At 41.9% G+C, this 19,670-nt stretch overlaps 1 protein-coding gene across 1 annotated transcript in view; it reads left to right on the plus strand.

Moving 5' to 3' along the window:
• Nucleotides 1–1,843: 1,843 nt before the first annotated feature.
• The window catches only part of LOC135551541 (retinal guanylyl cyclase 2-like), a 30,063-nt gene continuing 12,236 nt past the window's right edge, over nt 1,844–19,670 (plus strand). Inside the window, exons 1-11 of the mRNA XM_064982746.1 lie at nt 1,844–2,588; nt 9,419–9,720; nt 10,005–10,359; nt 10,455–10,539; nt 11,806–11,902; nt 11,989–12,123; nt 12,248–12,328; nt 12,600–12,776; nt 12,980–13,136; nt 13,712–13,861; nt 14,205–14,353. Coding sequence (XP_064838818.1) covers nt 1,844–2,588; nt 9,419–9,720; nt 10,005–10,359; nt 10,455–10,539; nt 11,806–11,902; nt 11,989–12,123; nt 12,248–12,328; nt 12,600–12,776; nt 12,980–13,136; nt 13,712–13,861; nt 14,205–14,353 — 2,433 coding nt within the window. The remainder of the gene's footprint in view (nt 2,589–9,418; nt 9,721–10,004; nt 10,360–10,454; nt 10,540–11,805; nt 11,903–11,988; nt 12,124–12,247; nt 12,329–12,599; nt 12,777–12,979; nt 13,137–13,711; nt 13,862–14,204; nt 14,354–19,670) is intronic.

Consider the following 19,670-nt stretch of genomic DNA (forward strand, 5'->3'; position numbering starts at 1 on the left):
TCACTGCATTTGTGATGCACATTGAGATGTGCTGGAACCTTGGACCCCAAAACATTTAATTTCGATGTCTGAGCCCACTTGTTTTCCTTTGAGCCAGTTAGAATAGCCACAACATCAAAAGACGAGCAACTGTATGTATGTCTTGTCAGGCAGGACCATACAGTGCTGAATGAGAGCCAATTTGACTTCTTGAGTTGTCTATTAATCAGCTACCAAACATTTTAGTTTACATTCATCATAAATATTTATAGTTGATATTTCCGTCTATTGTATCTCTCCAGCTAGGCATTATTCTGCATTTTTTTGTTTAGTTTTGGAGTAAAATATTTTTACACAACCATCCATTTCATAAATGGGAGACATTAGAGATGTGAAAAAATATGGTTGTGTTTTGATCGACCTCTGGTACGGGTATAATTTTTTTTGGGGGGGGGTGGGTCCTGCCACAAGCCTAATCTGTCTAAATTGGCACTGGGTTCCTGAAACACGTCGTCAAAACAGCTGAAATGACTGACACAGGCAAATATTGAGGAGCTCAGGGGATACACGCGCAGGGAAAACCCTTCGTTAACGTTAATTATTCCCTCTACACCTAAGAGCAAATTCAACTTAAGTGGGGGGCCTATCATTGTCACATAAACGCATCAGACCAATTATTGTTCGGTGCATAGTGTACATGCAACAAGCTGTCTCCATGGCAAAGGAAATAAATACGTTATGTGACCCTAGATAAAATACTTTGTTTTTCATCTTCATCACTGTTATTAGTGCCAAATAGAAAATGTATAATTATATTTCTTTAGAGCCGTCTATTTAAATTCAAATGTGATTTTCTGCAGAATATAGGCCTGGGCTACTATCTTGACAAGGCGTTGTGCGATGGTTATGTGTTTCTGAGACTCCAACGTACATTGACAATCCTCTTATAGTGTGCCTTACTGAATATGGATTAGGTCCGGGTGCAGCACCCGTTTTGCCTACAGGTCACTTTGAAAGGGCTTTGATTGAATTGGCGTGGTTGATCTTGGCCTGCTATAATTTATAATATATATTCATTAGACATTGAATATAAATACGTTTTACATTGAAGAAAATATCGCTTTATTTTGCATTATTTTGTAGTCTACGTTTCTGCAACCTGTTGAGCATCAGGTAACCTTTGCTTGTCAAGAAGGATACTTTACACGGATACATAATGTTAGTCTGTTTGATTCTAATGAGATAACATTATAAGGTGAGAAAAATGTTACTTGTGTGTGGTGGAGCAGACCTGTGTAAGGTGCGCTAGCCTCTTCAAGCGCCAACAACAGCATGTAAGGATCTCTCCAGGGTGCTGAAGTTGACAGACAACGGCGCTCCTGAGGCTCCTGCCGCTGCCTCACTTTATGGTAGAGACCAGAAAGATAATGAGTTGTTGTGGCTTCAACTGGGCAACGGTATGACATTTCACATGAGTGAAAATATAGAGAATACTGGAATGGTGAGGTGAGGATTACTGCAAAAAAAAAACAGGAGTGTTAAAAAAAACTATCCTCAGACTTCACAGCTTTCAAAAAGGCCCAAGAAAGCAATGGTAAGTGCAACATATTATGATTAAAGCTATGCTATTCAAGAGTGTCTCTTTGAGATAACATGCTATCAAATACAGTGATCTCACTCTCACATAGCCTACCTTGTGTTTATGCAGTTTATAAAACGTTGAAGTAGCCTAACCCTTATTATAAATTGTGTTAAAATGAATAGGCTAACCTAATCTTTTTTTGCAGATGTTTTTGGTTTGGTGTATAATGCTTTAATGTAGGATCAGATCACAGCTCACCAATACGGATACTCCAGCAGGATAATGCAACATATTCCTCTAAATGTTGGAGGTGTGCTATGGGACTTATCCAACTATCCCTATGGCCCCATCTTCAAGAGCAGACACAGCCTTACAACGCTGCCATTCTATAACTTTCTGCTATGGGTCCTGCTCGGGGTTTTGACGTTTCCATGCTGTGTCCAGTGTTTAATCTTCAAAGTTGGGGTCCTTGGGCCCTGGAACTGCGACCCGGTCTACTCCAAGGCCCTACCTGCGCTGGCCGCTAAACTGGCCGTGGGCAGAATAAACGAGGATTTCAGTTTAGATTTGGGCAGCAAATTGGACTTTGTGATCCTGCAAGAAGCATGTGAAACGTCTAAAGCATTGACAACATTTGTGTACTACGAGAAGATGGTGGACGGTTTCGTCGGCCCCACGAATCCAGGATACTGTGACGCAGCCTCACTTTTGGGCAAAAACTGGGATAAAGCTATCTTTTCCTGGGCTTGTATTAACTATGAGTTGGATCGAATCAAGGGTTACCCAACCTTCGCACGGACACTGCCGTCACCCACACGGGTGTTGTTCACCGTGTTAAAGCATTTCAGTTGGGCCAACATCGGCATCGTGTCTTCCAATGAGGATATCTGGATAGACACCGCCGGTAAAGTGGCCAACTCCCTGCGGAGCCAGGGACTTCCCGTTGGCATAGTAGCTTCGGTGGGAATGAACGAGACGGAGATGGAAAGCACACTGAGCAGAATCCAGGCTGCTGGAGAGATCAAAGGCAAGTGTTTTTAAGAACATATTTACCTTCTATTTTGTTATATTATGTTTTGTTTACTGAAAAGATACGAGTGAAATAAGTGCAGGCTATGCTATCAAGCCTCACAAGACTGCTTTTGATTTATTTTGATTTGATTTAACTAGGCAACAGAAAATCTGAGCCTGATCAGTTTAAAGGGGTAATCCACAGTTGAAACAATAACAAATCACTGAGGGATGGGGCTGGAGAAATGTAACCACTCTCAAATTCATAGAAAGAGCAATGGATATAAGTACTAACCATCCATGATATCAACTTTATAGTTTTAACCATGTTTTGAGGCTATAAAGTGTTTGTTTTCTTATAAAGTGTTTGTTTACTTTTAAAATCAGTGGTGATTTTATCATGTAAATCTTGGTGGGGCAAACTTTTTTGTGCATGCCAGCAAAGCCACTACACAACACTAAACAATACATGAATTGCATTATAACGGTGACCAAGGTGCCCCAAAACGGTTATGGCCTACATAAAGCTGTCCCATCGGCAGAGCTTTCCTTTCAGCACTATGCAGTGAATCCTTACCACTGCTACACATGGCTATCAGTGGAGCCTAATTATTTAATGCCTTTTTAACATCCATAGCTGATATGGCTGCCTTGCTTAAACAAATGTGGTTACGACTGACTCCTTGTGGATTTGTGTAAGTCGATAAGAACCACATTCTCCTTCAATAATAACAAACTCCAAAATTAGTTTAGACTTTTGAGCCATACACGAAAATTGTTACAATTATGTTCAGTAAATTCATAATGTTTGTTCTTATATCATTAATACTTAACTCTAAGTATAAGCAAGCTGAGCTAGGCCCACCAACAAAAATTCAGATGTTATTTCAGATAAATTCAACAAGAAGTTGAGGCCTTAACTTTACTCTGCTTTAAGTCACCACACACACACACACACACACGCACACGCACGCACGCACACACACACACACACACACACACACACACACACACACACACACACACACACACACACACACACACACACACACACACACACACACACACACACACACACACACACACACACACACACACACACACACACACACACACCACCCCTCTCCCTCCAATTTAGTATTGAAAGGGGTATTCAGTGGGCTGTTTGTGTGAGCTGATTTGTGCAGCGCAGGAGAGGTGTGTGAGATGGGAGGGTTGTCACTGCTGAGGCGGCACACCTGTGAACGCTCAGCTGTGGCATAAAGCCACTGTTTCCCCGTTCAGCAAGAGATTCCTCTCTCAATGCATACCTTTGGTTGTTTCGTTGTATCTTTAGCAGTTGAGACCTAATTTACTGACCTTCATGCCTCATCTGATTATTGTTGAGTGTTTACTTTATTTATGGAATTAATTAATGTTGTTATTCCTTGACTCAGTGTGTGGTTTCCCATTGTGTGTTACTATCTTGAACCAGGTTGTATCACAGCATATTGCGCAAACAAAACAACCCTTGCAATATCAACTGGAATTACATGGGTCTGTTACTGTTTATAACAAATATCTGAACGGTGCGAATGTCACTGGCAAACATGGTTACAGACCCAACAACATTATATAGTATCTCCTCAAGAAAAGCACATGAGCTAATTATAATACATAAAGTAAGCTAAACAATGAAATCATTCCAACATTGCCTAAATTGATGAACAAGGTACTAGTGAGAGACCTATATAAGCAATAGGCCTATAACAATTGAGATGTACAAACTAGGGCATAAGGGAACGATGAGGGCATAATCCATAATTTCGATTAAGACATTAATGAGTGAGCTAAAATGGACTAGTCAATATAACTTTGTTCGGCACTTTTGAAATGTACAGCGACAGAATTCAGAACATGGGCCGTTCTTACACTATTCTCTCTGTACACCAAGTCAGAACTGTAGGATAAATAGAGAGCGTATAAGCAGAAAAATAAAAGCTCTTAAAGTATTCAATTACATTTCTCAAAAACAGATTACCCGCTACATGTGCACCACCAAGTAAGAACAGTAGGCTAAGTTCTGAGGGGGAAAGGGATCAAAATAGGCACATGGGTTACTAACAGCTTACTACACAACAGACACTTAGTATTAGTGTAATACAGTACAGTGCATTCGGGAAGGATTCAGACCCCTTTTTCCATATTTTGTTATGTTACAGCCTTATTCTAAAAGGGATTACATTTTTTTTCTCTCATCAATCTACACACTACAGCATAATGACAAAGCACATTTCTTTGAATTCTTTGCACATTTTATTAAATAAAAAACAAATCACATGTACGTAAGTATTCAGACACTTTACTCAGTACTGTGTTGAAGCACCTTTGGCAGCAGTTACAGCCTTGAGTCTTCTTGGGTATGACGCTACAAGCTTGGCACACCTGTATTCGCTGCTGATCCTCTCAAGCTCTGTCAGGTTGAATGGGGAGCATCGCTACACAGCTATTTTCAGGTCTCTCCAGAGATGTTCGATCGGGTTAAAGTCAGGGCTCTGGTTGGGCCACTCAATGACATTCAGAGACCTGTCCCAAAGGCACTCGTGTGTTGTCTTGGCTGTGTGCTTAGGGTCGTTGTCCTGTTGGAAGGTGAACCTTCGCCCCAGTCTGAGGTCCTGAGCGCTCTGGAGCAGGTTTTCATCAAGGATCTCTCTGTACTTTGCTCTGTTTATCTTTCCCTCGATCCGGACTAGTCTCCCAGTCCCTGCCTCTGAAAAACATCCCCTAATATCCCCCTGGCATATTACATAATTTATGCAGCAGCATACAAGACATTTTTGAACTCAGAGTTGTTGTGCTGTGCTCACTTAAATAGGAAGGTGGCGTGGTGATCTTTCTTGTTGGCAAATTTTGTCTTCAAACTTTGTTATCAAAGTCTGACATTCCCTGGATTTGTGGTGCTTTCAAGACACCTGGAACTCTGAAAAAACGAGGTCGAATTATGATGTATGTAATCTTCAGGTCAGAGCTTGAGAAAGAGACCAGAGTTCCCGACTTGCAATTCCGAGTTGGTTGTCCGCTCAAAGCATATTTTCCCAGTCGGATCTAATTTTTTTCCAAGTTCCCAGTTGTCTTGAACTCACTTATTTCCGAGTTTCGAGTTTTCAGATGTTTTCAATGTGGCAGAAGTCATGCTGGATGGGCACTTCTAATGTAAATCAATGGTAGCACCCAATGGGGCTTGAACTGTCTAGCTCTTCCTGTAGATTCTGCAGAGACGTTGTGTCCCCCCATGAGTGACAGAATCCTGAGCCAATCACGGCGCAACTAGAGAAGATTAACAATGCCAACGCTCTGTATTTTCCGCTGGCTGCCCCTCCACCACAGAAAGCACTGAGCTAGGCTGAAACACCTGCTTTTTGGAGCTGCCTTACTAAATAAAGCAAGAAAGAGACCATGTTCGTATGCAGCTTTATTAAATCAATAAATGTGTTTTTACATTGTTTTCAAACTGATAAGTGACACAAATTAAATAACATGTAAAGCACGCACAATAAATAAACAACAGGTGGGGCTCAAAACAGGTATGAATGACAGGTCGCCACTGACAACAAATCAGATAAAATTTGTCACGTGTCGAATAAAACAGGTGTACCTTACTTACAAGCCCTTCACTAACAATGCAGTTTTAAGAAAAAATTCTTTACTAAATAAACTAAAGTAAAACAATAAATAAATCAAAATGAAAAAAGAAGATCATTGAAAATAACTAATAATTAAAGACTAATAATAAAATAACAGTAGCGAGACTATATACAGAGGGTACCGATACAGAGTCAATGGGTGGGGACACCGGTTAATTGAGGTAATATGTATGTATATGTAGGTAGAGGTAAAGTGACTATGCATAGATAATAAACAGAGATTAGCAGCAACGTAATGGTTAGCCATTCAGGAGTCTTATGGCTTGGGGGTAGAAGCTGTTAAGAAGCCTTTTGGACCTAGACTTGTCGCTCCGGTACCGCTTGCCATACGTAGCAGGGAGAACAATCTATGAGTAGGGTGGCTGGAGTCTTTGGCAACTTTTAGGTCCTTCCTCTGACACCGCCTGGTATAGAGGTCTTGGATTGCAGGAAGCTTGGCCCCAGTGTTGTACTGGGCCGTATGCACTACCCTCTGTAGTGCCTTGCGGTCGGAGGCCGAGCAGTTACCATACCAGGCAGTGATGAACCCGTCAGGATGCTCTCGATGATGCAACTGTAGAACCTTTTGATGATCTGAGGACCATGCCAAATCTTTTCAGTCTCCTGAGGGGGAATAGGCGTTGTCGTGCCCTCTTCACGACTGTCATGGTGTGTTTGGACCATGACAGTTCGTTGGTGATGTGAACACCAAGGAACTTGAAGCTCTCAACCTGCTCCACTACAGCCCTGTTGATGAGAATGGGAGCATGCTCGGCCCTCCTTTTCCTGTAGTTCACAATCATCTCCTTAATCTTGATCACGTTGAGGGAGAGGTTGTTGTCCTGGCACCACACTGCCAGGTCTCTGACCTTCTCCCTATAGGCTGTCTCATTGTTGTCAGTGATCAGACCACTGTTGTGTCATCGGCAAACTTAATGTTGGTGTTGGAGTTGTGCATGGCCATGCAGTCATGGGTGAACAGGGAGTACAGGAGGGGACTGAGCACGTATCCCTGATGGGCCCCTGTGTTGAGGATCTGCTTGGCAGATGTGCTGTTACATACCGTTACCACTTGGGAGCGGCCCGTCAGGAAGTCCAGGATCCAGTTGCAGAGGGAAGTGTTTCGTCCCAGGGTCCTTAGCTTAGTGACGAGCTTTGAGGGCACTATGGTGTTGAACACTAGCTGTAGTCAATGAATACCATTCTCAAGTAGGCGTTCCTTTTGTCCAGGTGGGAAAGGGCAGTGTGGAGTGCAATAGCGATTGTGTCATCTGTGGATCTGTTGGTGCCGTATGCAAAATGGAGTGGGTCTAGGGTTTCTGGGATAATGGTGTTGATGTGAGCCATGACCAGCCTTTCAATGCATTTCATGGCTACAGACGTGAGAGCTACGGGTCGGTAGTCATTTAGGCAGGTTATCTTGGTGTTATTGGGCACAGGGACTATGGTGGTCTGCATGAAACAACAAGCTTATATTTTGGGTTCTGATGGGGTACAACAGTTGTACAGTGGCTTGCGAAAGTATTCATCCCCCTTGGCATTTTTCCTATTTTGTTGACTTACAACCACAAATTAAAATAGATTTTTTGGGGGGTTTGTATCATTTGATTTAAACAACATGCCTACTACTTGCAAATTATTTTTTATTGTGAAGCAAACAAGAAAAAAGACAAAACAACTTGAATGTGCATTACTATTCACCCCAACAAAGTCAATACTTTGTAGAGCCACCTTTTGCAGCAATTACAGCTGCAAGTCTCTTGGGGTACGTCTCTATAAGTTTGGCACATCTACCCACCTGGATTTTTGCCCATTCTTCAAGGCAAAACTGTTCCAGCTCCTTCAAGTTGAAAGGGTTCCGCTGGTGTACAGCAATATGTAAGTCATACCACATATTTTCAATTGGATTGAGGTCTAGGCTTTGATTAGGCCCTTCCAAAACATTTGAATGTTTCCCCTTAAACCACTCGAGTGTTGCTTTAGCATTATGCTTAGGGTCATTGTCCTGCTGGAAGGTGAATCTCCATCCCAGTCTCAAATCTCTGGAAGACTGAAACAGGTTTCCCTCAAGAAATTCCCTGTATTTAGCGCCATCCATCATTCCTTAAATTCTGACCAGTTTCAGAATTGATGCCCTCCCTGACTGGTCCCTGCCGATGAAAAACATTCCCACAGCATGATGCAACCACCACCGTGCTTCACTGTGGGAATGATGTTCTCGGGGTGATGAGATGTGTTGGGTTTGCGCCAGACATAGCGTTTTCCTTGATGGCCAAAAAGCTAAATGTTAGTCTCATCTGACCAGAGTACCTTCTTCCATATGTTTGGGGAGTCTCCTATTTTTTTCTTTGAGCAATGGCTTTTTTCTGGCCACTCTTCCATAAAGCCCAGCTCTGTGGAGTGTAAAGTGATCCTTTGGACAGATACTCCAATCTCCGCTGTAGAGCTTTGCAGCTCCTTCAGGGTTATCTTTGGTCTCTTTGCTGCCTCTCTGATTAATGCCCTCCTTGCCTGGTCTGTGAGTTCTCATGGTTGGCCCTCTCTTGGCAGGTTTGTTGTGGTTCCATATTCTTTAATTTTTTTAATAACAGATGTAATGGTGCTCAGTGGGCTGTTCAAAGTTTCTGATATTTTTTTATAACCCAACCATGATCTGTACTTCTCCACAACGTTGTCCCTGACCTGTTTGGAGAGCTCCTTGGTCTTCATATTGCCACTTGCTTGGTGGTGCCTCTTGCTTAGTGGTGTTGCAATCTCTTGGGCCTTTCAGAACAGGTGTATATATACTGAGATCATGTGACACTTAGATTGCATACAGGTGGACTTTATTTAACTGATTATGTGACTCCTGAAGGCAATTTATTGTACTAGATCTTATTTAGGGGCATCATACATGTGCACTTTTCCATTTTTTTTATTTTTATTCTTTGAAGCAAGTAAATGTATTCATTTCACTTCACCAATTTGGACTATTTTGTGTATGTCCATTACATGAAACCCAAATAAAAATATATTTAAATTACAAGTTGTAATGCAACAAAATAGGAAAAACACCAAGGGGGATGAATACTTTTGCAAGGCACTGTACATATAATTTATTTTCATGTCCCTAATGTTATGTAGCAACTGCAGATTGCCCCTTTAAGGTGGCGGTCCCTCACTGTCTCTGTCCTGTGTGTTCCAGTGATCATCATGTGCATGCACTCTGCTCTGATTGGTGGGGAGCAGCAGGCAGCCTTCCTGCTGAAGGCTCATGAGATGGGTCTGACGAAGGGCCGCTACGTTTTTGTCCCCTATGACACCCTGCTCTATAGCCTGCCCTACACCAACACGTCCTACTTCCCCCTGCAAAACAACACCAAGCTGCGGCAGGCCTACGACGCCGTGCTCACCATCACTGTGTCCTCAGATCTGATGTCATTCAACGAGGCGTTCAACATGGCCAAGAGGTTTGAGGAACTCACCATATCACTGGTCCCACAGCAGGTGAGGAGGGTGTTTCTTGATATTTTCAATTGTGGGACATGAGTGGATTCCATCTGAATTTCAATTGATTGTTATGTTATTACATTGTTATTACAATAGTATTATAAATATGCCATTGATTGTATTTATTGAACATTTGTTACGTAGAGAAACACCATAGTCTTCAGGCCATTTGATATATAACTGTTTTGGGGGTGAGTTTTAAATCAGTGTATCACTCTCAGTTTGAGAAAAGCTAATCATTTTAACCAAATAAACGATTTATCAATGGCCTTGCATTCCAGGTCAACCCCCTGTTTGGAACCATCTACAACGGTATTTACCTCCTTGCCAAAGCCATGCACAATGCCAGGAGAGCTGGCCAGTGGCTCTCCGGGACCAACCTAGCTTATTTCACCAGGAACATGACGTTCTCTGGCTTCAACCAGAAGATCCAGATAGACACTGAAGGGGAGAGCCAGACCAACTATGTCATCCTGGACTCCGACGGATGGGAGGGTCAGCTGTACCGCTCCTATCTGGTGGACCTGAGCGCTGACATGGTCCGCTTCGCAGGCAAATCCATTCATTTCCCTGGGGGTTCCCCTCCCTCCGCAGACTCCAGCTGTTGGTTTGAACCAAACATTATCTGCACTGGAGGTAGAGAACCTGTTTGCCTGTTAGTTTGTGTCTTTCCTTCTTCCATCACACAACCAAACTATGTATTTAGTCTCCATGTCTTACCTGTGTCTCAGGTGTGGAGATAACCTACGTCATAGTGGTGGTTGTGATCATCTTCATTCTGATCGTGGGAGGACTTGGTCTAAGTCTGTTTGTAAGGTAACTCTTCTCACTGTCCTGTTCATGTTTCTTACTGTATTTGTATGCTGTTTAGCAGAGGTGTGGATTCGAGTTACAAGACTTGGACTCGAGTCAGACTCAACTCACAAATATGATGACTTGCAACTCGACTTTGACTTTAACACCAATGACTTGTGACTTGGACTTGAGCCCTTTGACTCGACCTGATTTGATACCCTCCCAAAGCCCAGATATTAAAAATGATGCTATTAAAAAAATGTGCAGCGCATCAACTCTTCATTTAACAGATTACAGTTTAAATCGGACAGCAGCCAATCAAATTGGGCCAGCTGAGAAAAAGTTGCGCGTGGCAGTGCAGAGGAACGTCGGCGGGTGAATTCAGATGGACCCCTTGGAAAGATTGATACCCCAAATTATTATTTTGGGATATAAAGACTACGCTGTATCGATAAAAACGGATTGTAACTTGCAAAAAATGCGGGGAGAAAATTACAGACGGAGGCGCAACATCTTCCAACTTCGTTCAACATTTGAAGCTGCACAAAAAACGGTAAATCGTGGCTAATATAGCAGACAGCTATATAATTTATATATTTGCTAGTGTAGCATGTAGGCTAACATAACGTTAAATCAATGAGCCTCCACACAGTCAGTCAGTGCGGGAACGTGAACATTGCACCCAAGATTGAGCTACAACTGGCTCGGCAGTTGGTAGTCTAGATCCTGCCTGATGTTACTGCTGTTCCTAAAACCATTGACATAGGTTAGCCTACTGTAACCACACACAGAGTGTGTGTGTGTGTTTGTTTGTTAAGGTTGGGCGATTGTGTACAAGCCTACATCGCCCGATTGCGCCCCATAGCGATCCTCAATAGTTGATCGCTATGGTGGGTCTTTCTCATGGTTAACCATGCATTTCCGTGGAAATCTAAAGTTTATTTGGAAAGTAATAAATATGCATATTTTTAAAAGCATTCATGATTTGTGTCAATGTAATATACTAACTATTACTCTTGTTAAAAATATGAAGTGGTATTACACTTGGTGAAGAGCACATTATGACTTGTTTAGGACTCTAAACTCAAAGTTTAAGACTTGACTTGAGACTTGTCGGTCTTGACTTGGGACTAGAGTGCTAAGACTTGCGACTTACTTGTGACTTGTAAAACAATGACTTGGTCCCACCTCTGCTGTTTAGATACATAGAGACTAAAAACCTAGACAGAGATAGTTGGTATTGCTTTGCTGTTACCATGGCTGACATGCTCTCTGATTGGCTGGTAGGAGGAGAATCCAGCAGATCCAGTTGGTGAAGGGGCCCAATCGGATCCTACTGACTCTAGAGGACCTCACGTTCATCAACCCTCAACTTAGCAAGAGGGTAAATATATTTTCCCATGTGATTCTCTACAACATGACCTCTTTCTGATATACTGTATGTTCAGTCATCTATTTTATGCCTCATAGAAAATCACTCTAGAGGACCTGAGTGAATCTAAAAGTGCAATAGACAACAACGGTATGCATTCAGGAGACCTGCACCACTCTGTGAACAGCATCACTACCGCAACACATGACACCACAAATGTAGCTGTCTATGAGGTAGGTTGACGACGTTGACCGTTGAACCACAAGTCGACTTTTCATCCCTATCCTAAAATATTTCAATGTGACTTGTAGAGAATGGAGCCAGAATAAAACCACATTTTCTTTCATGGCTTCAAAGGGCGACTGGGTGTGGCTGAAAAAGTTTGAAGAAGGCCATTTCAAGGAAGTCAAGCAGAGCACCACCAAGATCTTTACAAAGGTAAAACCAAAACATAACAACAGTAAGTTCAAGCACAAGTACAGTGAATTGCTTGCGAGCTCTACTCAACAGTGCAGTAATCAATATCTAAAATAGTATAAAAATCTAAAATAAATATATACTGTGTATAAAAAAATAAAGAAATCATGAGAAATAAGAGATTACGTTATATACAGGGTCAGTGCCAATACCATATTTACAATGTATAGAGTCATGTCTGGGATGTGAGTTTGTTAACTTTGGGGTCTTCATTTTGTGTGAATGTGTCCAGATGAAGGATCTGCGAAATGAGAACATCAATCCGTTCCTGGGGTTTTTCACAGACTGTGACATGTTTGCCGTGGTGACGGAGCATTGTTCCCGTGGCAGTCTGCAGGACCTCCTGAGGAACGATGACGTCAAGCTGGAATGGATGTTCAAGTCTTCTTTGTTGCTGGACCTAATCAAGGTATGACATGTTTGATACATCATGTTGCAAAACTAGTTCCACAAGTCTAATTTGTCTCAATAAGATAAAAAATATCTTCTAAAAACTGTTTCGGCCAGCAGATCATGTTTCGGCCAGCAGATCAAACGTTTAAAATGTTTTTCTGGCACTTTGTCATTAGAAACACCAATGGTTTACCAGTTCTGATCATATTGGCCTCTCAGGGTATGAAGTATCTGCACCATCGAGAGTTCCCTCACGGTCGGCTGAAGTCACGGAACTGTGTGGTGGACGGTCGCTTCGTCCTCAAGATCACAGACTACGGCTTTAACGAGCTGCTGGAATCCCAGAAATCCCCCAAAAATCTAGTTCCACCTGAAGGTAACATCTATGCCTAGATCTGCACTTTTGTTTTTTGAAAATGTTCACTCTTCCATATCACGTTAAAGGAGTGGTGTGGTCAACAACATTTATTTTTGTTAATGCCTTGTTAGAGTTGTTTGAAAATAATTGATAGTTACATTTCAGATTGTTTTGCATGGGTGGGGTTTTGGATCGCTCGTTGACATCATAACAAAGAGAGTTTGCCCTCCTCTCTGCCAATAGCAGTTGGTTTGCAGGTTACACATCCCTCCCACTAGGCTCCTCCAGTTAGGCCCCTCCATGACAGTCCTCGCAAAATTATTGCTTACAAATAGCATTTAACTAAGAAGCTATTTTTGTTTGTTTTCAATTAAAATACTCAAAAACAATCACATTAAGGTACTTTGTTACCCAGAAATGATTTGATATCGAGATAAAAATGGCTGCATTGGACCTTTTAAAGATGGACTTGACACACATTCATTTGTATTTCTAGTTTGTGAGTATAATCTATGTAATTTAGATTCTATATGCTTCCCAGGTGCTGCATCTAACTACCTTGCCAATATCGTGACCCTGTGTCTCTATCTCAGATCAGTTTTGGACAGCTCCAGAGTTCCTCCGAGACGTGGAGAACTCTCGGAAGGGCACCTATAAAGGAGATGTGTATAGTTTTGCCATTATACTCCAAGAGGTGGTTGTCCGAGGACTTCCATATTGCATGCTGGGTCTGACTCCTGCGGGTAGGTCTGGGGGATACAAAACAAGCAAAAACATACAATCTTAGATCTTAGAGGCAGTTTTTTGTTTTAGCTTGAGGTCATTTTTCTGTCATCTGTGAATCAACATCAATTGATTGACCTGTTATACTGGCATCTATTGAGTAATGTCAGAGTTGTAAATCACAATAATTCCCCTATCTACAGTGTATAATGTAGCTACATATTGCACATACTGAATTTCTGCATTGCTTTGACAAGCTGTCTAGTACCAGCAGACAATAAACTGTGTAATGAGTTATGTTCCCGTGCTGCTGCTGTACAGTACAACCTCTCTCCTCTCTCTCTCTCTCTCCCTCACCATCAGAGATCATCCGTAAGGTGAAGAAGCCTCCTCCCATGTGCAGGCCCACGGTGGCCCCAGATCAGGCTCCTCTGGAGTGTATCCAGCTGATGAAACAGTGCTGGAGCGAACAGCCTGACCGGAGACCAGCCTTCGATGAGATCTTTGACCAGGTCAGAAACCCTCATCTGTCTCCATGGTTATCTGCTGCCAGTCTCATAGAGGGGTAATTATGAGCTGTGGACAGCAGAAATTGGTCTGTCAGCACTCATTGGCCATGTCCGAAATCTGTCTGGCCTACTACTTAATAAAACAATAATAATGTGTGCTAATCATATTACATACTGTTCAGAATGTACTGTTTAGGAAAAAATGAATGCAGTAAGCAACAAGTATTACCATCTAGGCTCACCCATCCTGAGAATGTCATCTAATAATGCTCAATTGCGTTGATTCCCAATCATTCATTTATTTTGGTACAGCGTGTTCCCTTATCTCATTATCAGCTGATTATCAGCTCTTGTCAAACACACATGAGTCTGGAATAGGGAAGGCAAAATTAAAAGAACTTTCAATAAATTCCCTTGTCTTCCTGAGATTCCGGTTGGAGGATTCACTGAATCAGGAAGGAGTAAGCAGGAAATACGGAATCCTCCAACCAGGACTTCTGGAAAACCAGGGAATTTATTGAAAGTTCACAGAATTGTGCAACCCTAGTCTGAAAAGACAATTCTCTTCCTCAAAAGTGTGCAGCGTATTATACTATATGAAAGGCCGTATAGTTTAACATCCTGGCATATAAAGCATACTTTATTTTCAACATTTTAAGTACTATACAACTTGTTATTTTTGTATACCTAAAATGCAAACGCTGCGCAGTTTTGCAGGCCTTCTCTTACAGCTGCAACTGTATGTGCATTTGTAAATCAAGACCTTTCTTGAGTTGGGCTCTGGAATGGTGCAATTGTTTAGAATATGAGTCTATGGTTGTTGTGGGGAAAGGGGTGTGTGTGTGTGTGTGTGTGTGTGTGTGTGTGTGTGTGTGTGTGTGTGTGTGTGTGTATCCCGCAACTGTTGCGAGGGAGTAAAATATGTTAGGGACAATATAGGATGATTCACTAACTGTTTGCTAATATAATAATTGCTTGCCATAATGTAATTTTGGTAATGGCGAGACTTGTGAGAGGTAAAAATCCTTTGCATAAATTGTCTACATTACTACAAATATTAATAGCTCATTATGGAAAATAAGATAAACAGAATTTTTTATATATATATATATATTTTTTTTTAATGGCTATATATAATACAAATCGAGGTGAGGGCGATGGAAATGCATCTGGTGGTTGATCTGCTTCTGTTCTGTGTGTGGCACTGTCTCTCCGGGGCTATGGGATCCGGGGGGTCAGGGGTGGTCTGCAGGATAGTTGGATGACGACCCAACTCGGGATGAGGAGGGCTTTTAGCGGGTGGACTGGTGGGGACCAATTGGAGGTTTACTTAGTAGCAATGCAAATATCATGGTACAGCTATATAGACACTCAATCATCATGTTACTTTTTAATGGTACGTTTACAAACATATATTTTGATAAATAGAATTGAGAGTTATTTCTCATTATGGTAAGTGGTGAAATAAGTACAGCCAGTTATAATTGGAATGGCTTAGCAGATAATAAGAAAAGACAATCAGTATTTATGTCACGCCCTGACCTTAGTTATCTTTGTTTTCTTTATTATTTTGGTTAGGGGGGTATGTGTGTTTTTGGCTTGTCTAGGTTTTTTTGTATATCTATGGGGTTTTGGTATTGTCTAGGTACATGTAGGTCTATGGTGGCCTGAATTGGTTCCCAATCAGCGACAGCTGTTTATTGTTGTCTCTGATTGGGGATCCTATTTAGGTTGCCATTTACCATTTAGGTTTTGTGGGTTATTGTCTATGTGTAGTTCCATGTCAGCACTCGTGTTATATCTTCATGTTCGTTTTGTTATTTTGTTTGTTTGTTTAGTGTTCTTCGTTTAAATAAAGAAGAATGTATTCTCCTCGTTATGACGAACGTGACAGAATAACCCACCAAACCAGGACCAAGCAGCGTGAAAAGAAGGAACAGCGCTTAATGGGGAAATGGACCTGGGAGGAGATATTAGATGGAGCAGAACCCATGACACAGCCGGGGGAGTATCGCCGTCCTAAGGAGGAGTTAGAGGCAGCGAAAGCAGAACGGCGATACTACGAGGATAAATACCGGAGAATAGAGGAACAGCAATGATATGAGGGTACACGGCTAGCAAGGAATCCTGAGAGGCAGCCCCAATAATTTTTTGGGTGGGGGCACACGAGGAGATTGCAGGATTCAGGTAGGAGATCTGAGCCAACTCCTCGTGCTTACCGTGGGGAGCCTGTAACTGTGTCTCCAGTGCGCTATTCTAGCCCGGTGCGATCTATTCCAGCTCCTCGCATTTGCTGGGCTAGAATGGGCATCCAGCCAGGACGTATTGAGCCAGCTCTATGTTCTGGATCTCCAATGCATCTCCACGGTCCAGTGTATCCTGTGCCTTCTCCCCGCACTCTCCCTGAGGTGCTTGTCACCAGCCCAGTACCACCAGTGCCAACACCACACATCAGGCCTCTAGTGCGCCTCCAGGGTCCAGTACGCCCTGTTCCTGCTCCTCGCACTCGCCCTGAGGTGTGTGTCCCCAGCCCGGTACCACCAGTGCCGGCACCACGCACCAGGCCTACAGTGCGCCTCAACAGTCCGGTACGCCCTGTTCCTCCTCCCCACACTCGCCTTGAGGTGCGTGTCACCAGCAAGGTACCACCAGTGCCGGTACCACACAGCAGGCCTACTGTGCACCTCGGCAGTTCAGAGCGTCCTGCGACAGTACCCAGTCCAGAGCATCTGGCGACAGCGTCCGGAACCTCCTCCGACGGGCCACAATCCGGAACTTGTGATGACGGGCCACAGTCCGGAACCTCCTCTGACGGGCCACAGTCCGGGGCCTCCGACGACGGGCCACAGTCCGGGGCCTCCGGTGAAGGGCCACAGTCCTGGGCCACCGGCGAAGGGCCACAGTCCGGAACTTGCGATGACGGGCCACAGGCCGGGTCATGCCCTTTCCTTAGTTATCTTTGTTTTCTTTATTATTTTGGTTAGGTCAGGGTGGTATGCGTGTTTTTCGCTTGTCTAGGGTTTTTTGTATATCTATGGGGTTTTAGTATTGTCTAGGTAAATGTAGGTCTATGGTGGCCTGAATTGGTTTCCAATCAGAGACAGCTGTTTATCATTGTCTCTGATTGGGGATCCTATTTAGGTTGCCATTTACCATTTAGGTTTTGTGGGTTATTGTCTATGTGTAGTTGCATGTCAGCACTCGTGTTATAGCGTCACGTTTGTTTTGTTATTTTGTTTGTTTGTTTATTCTTCTTCATTTAAATAAAGAGGAATGTATTATGACGAATGTGACAATTTAACTGGCTAAAAGAGAATATTTATATTAATATTTATATTTTGATCCAAATATGCAAATTGTCCAAACAGATCATCAAGGTAGATGGATCATTTTAAATAATATGTTATTGGACAATAAACATATATGGCTTATTAAACTATATGGTCCAAATAATAATGATCCAAGCTTCTTTGAAAAAATATATAAGCATTTATCAACTCTACAAGCAACACTATTATAACAGTTTTAAATACCTCTATGGACCGTAAAGGACATCACGCTACAAACTATCACCCTCAGGCACTTATGGAAATCATGCATGTCATGGATATATTGGAATTAGTGGATATATGGAGGCTTAAATACAGTGAACTAGTGAGATATATCATGCTAGTCGTGTCGATTACCTTCTTATGTCATTCTCTCTGGCACCAAAAGTTTAAAAAGTGTTGATAGGGGACAGAATGTAGTCAGATCATCACATTTATTTATTTAACTAGGCAAGACAGTTGAGAACAAATTCTTATGTACAATGACGGTCTAGGAACATTGGGTTAACTGCCTTGTTCAGGGGCAGAATGACAGATTTTTACTTTGGAAGCCCTGGGATTTGATCTAGCAACCTTTCGGTTACTGGCTCAACACTCATCACATAATTGTCATGTATATTACTCTTACAGAATTTACACATGGGCGAGGATATTGGAAATTGAATCAAAGCTTACTGGATGATGAGCATGTTTATAACTAGGACAGAATCATTTAAAACAGACTTTTTCCGACATAACATAGGTACCCTTATTGTATGGGACACTTATAAATGTGCCTTTAGACGCTAGGCAATTCAGTACTCATCTATAAAACAAATGCAATTTAGATCAAAAGAGTCCATATTAACAAAGGAAATTGAAGGACGAACGGAACAGATCGATTGCAATAGAAACTGTACCATAGAGGCACAGAATTAGTTAGAGGAAAAACAAAAATAAATGGAGGAACATATTCAAGAAAGATCCAGTGTAATATATTATAAAAAATAAGTCGACCTGGATGGAATGTAGGGGAAAATGCACCAAATTATTTTTCAATCTTCAACATAGAAATGCTACCAAAACAATGTATTGAAACTTTTTACAAGTGATAGTCACAAAATTATATTTTGGAAGAGGAAGTACTTTAAGCATATGTTTTCGCTTAAGTTGCCTCCATCTCCACTAACCGAAGCTAATTCCTATTAATAATGTAAAATTAACATCTGTACAGAAAGACTCATGTGAAGGCCAAATTACAGAGGAGGAATTTATTGATGCAATTAAAGCCTCTAAGGCTGGGAAAACTCCAGGGCTGGATGGCATACCAGTGGAAGTACACCAAAGTTTAATTTATATACTCAAAGGACCATTATTAGACTGTTTTAACCACTCCTATATAAATGGTAGATTATCGGACACGCAACAAGAAGGTCTGATTGTATTATTACTGAAACAGGAACCAAGTGATATACAGTGCCTTGCAAAAGTATTCATCCCCCTTGGCGTTTTTCCTATTTTGTTGCATTACAACCTGTAATTTAAATTGAGTTTTATTTGGATTTCATGTAATGGACACACAAAATAGTCCAAATTGGTGAAGTGAAATGAAGAATATATCTTGTTTAAAAAAAATTATAATATTGTAAACGGAAAAGTGGTGCATGCATATTGCTATGAAGCCCCTAAATAAGATATGGTGCAACTAATTACCTTCAGAAGTCACATAATTAGTTAGATTGCACACAGGTGGACTTTATTTAAGTGTCACATGATCTCAGTATATATTCACCTGTTCTGAAAGCCCCAAGAGTCTGCACGCCACTAAGTAAGGGGAACCACCATGCAAGCGGCAATATGAAGACCAAGGAGCTTGCCAAGCAAATCAAATCAAATGTATTTATATAGCCCTTCTTACGTCAGCTGATATATCAAAGTGCTGTACAGAAACCCAGCCTAAAACCCCAAAAAGCAAGCAATGCTTGTGTAGAAGCATGGTGGCTAGAAAAACT

The sequence above is a fragment of the Oncorhynchus masou genome, chromosome 13, assembly GCF_036934945.1.
Source record: "Oncorhynchus masou masou isolate Uvic2021 chromosome 13, UVic_Omas_1.1, whole genome shotgun sequence".
NCBI classification, from domain to species: domain Eukaryota; kingdom Metazoa; phylum Chordata; class Actinopteri; order Salmoniformes; family Salmonidae; genus Oncorhynchus; species Oncorhynchus masou.